General features: G+C 40.4%; 1 protein-coding gene across 2 annotated transcripts in view; it reads left to right on the top strand.

Moving 5' to 3' along the window:
• The window catches only part of adarb1a (adenosine deaminase RNA specific B1a), a 38,383-nt gene extending 36,805 nt beyond the window's left edge, over nucleotides 1-1,578 (top strand). For both annotated transcript variants that reach the window (XM_037534691.1, XM_037534690.1), the window contains exon 10: nucleotides 906-1,578. In XM_037534691.1, coding sequence (XP_037390588.1) covers nucleotides 906-1,082 — 177 coding nt within the window. In that variant the 3' untranslated portion in view covers nucleotides 1,083-1,578. The remainder of the gene's footprint in view (nucleotides 1-905) is intronic.
• The last annotated feature ends 565 nt before the right edge of the window (nucleotides 1,579-2,143 follow it).

Raw genomic sequence — 2,143 nt, 5'->3', positions numbered from 1 at the left:
CATTCAGTCTAATGAGAAACTGTAGAACGGACTCGGTTTATATCACAATACCTACATTTAGAGTCGGTTATTCATTCAGCCTAATGAGAAACTGTAGAACGGACTCGGTTTATATCACAATACCTACATTTAGAGTCGGTTATTCATTCAGTCTAATGAGAAACTGTAGAACGGACTCGGTTTATATCACAATACCTACATTTAGAGTCGGTTATTCATTCAGCCTAATGAGAAACTGTAGAACGGACTCGGTTTATATCACAATACCTACATTTAGAGTCGGTTATTCATTCAGTCTAATGAGAAACTGTAGAACGGACTCGGTTTATATCACAATACCTACATTTAGAGTCGGTTATTCATTCAGTCTAATGAGAAACTGTAGAACAGACTCGGTTTATATCACAATACCTACATTTAGAGTCGGTTATTCATACAGTCTAATGAGAAACTGTAGAACGGACTCGGTTTATATCACAATACCTACATTTAGAGTCGGTTATTCATTCAGCCTAATGAGAAACTGTAGAACGGACTCGGTTTATATCACAATACCTACATTTAGAGTCGGTTATTCATTCAGCCTAATGAGAAACTGTAGAACAGACTCGGTTTATATCACAATACCTACATTTAGAGCCGGTTACTCATTCAGCCTAATGAGAAACTGTAGAACGGACTCGGTTTATATCACAATACCTACATTTAGAGTCGGTTATTCATTCAGTCTAATGAGAAACTGTAGAACGGACTCGGTTTATATCACAATACCTACATTTAGAGTCGGTTATTCATTCAGCCTAATGAGAAACTGTAGAACAGACTCGGTTTATATCACAATACCTACATTTAGAGTCGGTTATTCATTCAGTGCTGTGGAATAACTCTACCTCTCTCTCTCTTAGCTCTCCCAGACTCTGAGGATCAGCGTGGAGCGGCCAGCTACGTACCATGAGGCCAAGCAGGGGGCGGCAGAGTACCACACCGCCAAACAGACTCTGATTAAAGCCTTCCAGAAAGCAGGCCTGGGCGCCTGGGTCAAAAAACCCATCGAACAGGATCAGTTCTCCCTCAACCAGTGAGGGAGAGGTGGAGAAAAACAGAGAAAAGGGAAAAGGGAAAGAGCATGAGGGGACTGTTTTAATTATTTAAAGTACTTTTATGACTTTTGTGTTCGTGTATGCTACTGTTTTTTATTACGACGCTTCCATTTGGTGGTTTTCTACTGTACGTTCCTCCCAGCACTCGTCATATCATAGCTATGTTATCTGAACATTGTCTGTGTTATATTTCATGCTGATGTCATTGAGATGTTTTTTTTTTCTCAGCGGTTCCAAGTTTTCCGTTCGCGCGAATATCCGAAAACAAGGAATTAGCATGTTGCTAACTGGATTTTTTTTATTCTTGTTGCAAGATTTTTTTGAATTGCTTGACTAACTTAACCAGATGCTGATTATTAAGTGATACTTTTTTGATCCCACAACAGGGAAATTCCACCTCCATATTTAACCCATCCGTGAAGTGAAACACCACATACACACTAGTGAACACACACACTAGGGGGCAGTGAGCACACTTGCCTGGAGCGGTGGGCAGCCCTATCCACGGCGCCCGGGGAGCAGTTGTGGGTTAGGTGTCTTGCTCAAGGACACCTCAGTCATGGACTGTCAGCCCTGGGGATCGAACCAGCGACCTTCCGGTCACAGGGCCAGATCCCTAACCTCCAGCCCACGACTGCCCCCCAAAATCCCGAGATTGTTTCTCCCCTCCCCGCTCCAGAAACTCTATCGTTGCAGCTTTCTGATTCAGATTTTTTCAAACCATTGCTATTGCATAGCGTCTTCCTTTTATTGTTATTGTTATTATTGCTGCCATCCGTAATGTTATTTTACAGTTTACCTCATTATTCATTGTTTTTTTTTATTTTTACTGTGGTCCATTTTTTCCTGTTTGCGGAAATGAATGTCAAATTCAAACAAAAATTCCCTTTAATATTTAAGATTTTAACGATGTTAAAATGTGAATGAATTAATGGGAATGAACGGTGGGTGTGAAAAGCACAATCCAGCCTAATACATGCTCAAAATTAGCTGTTTTTATTTAAAACTGAATCGAATGATAGAAACATTACCCAAAATTGTCT

This window comes from Pygocentrus nattereri, chromosome 25, assembly GCF_015220715.1.
Source record: "Pygocentrus nattereri isolate fPygNat1 chromosome 25, fPygNat1.pri, whole genome shotgun sequence".
Taxonomy (NCBI): domain Eukaryota; kingdom Metazoa; phylum Chordata; class Actinopteri; order Characiformes; family Serrasalmidae; genus Pygocentrus; species Pygocentrus nattereri.
The sequence above is the reverse complement of the archived record's forward strand: the minus strand, read 5'-3'. Positions and strand labels throughout refer to the sequence as shown.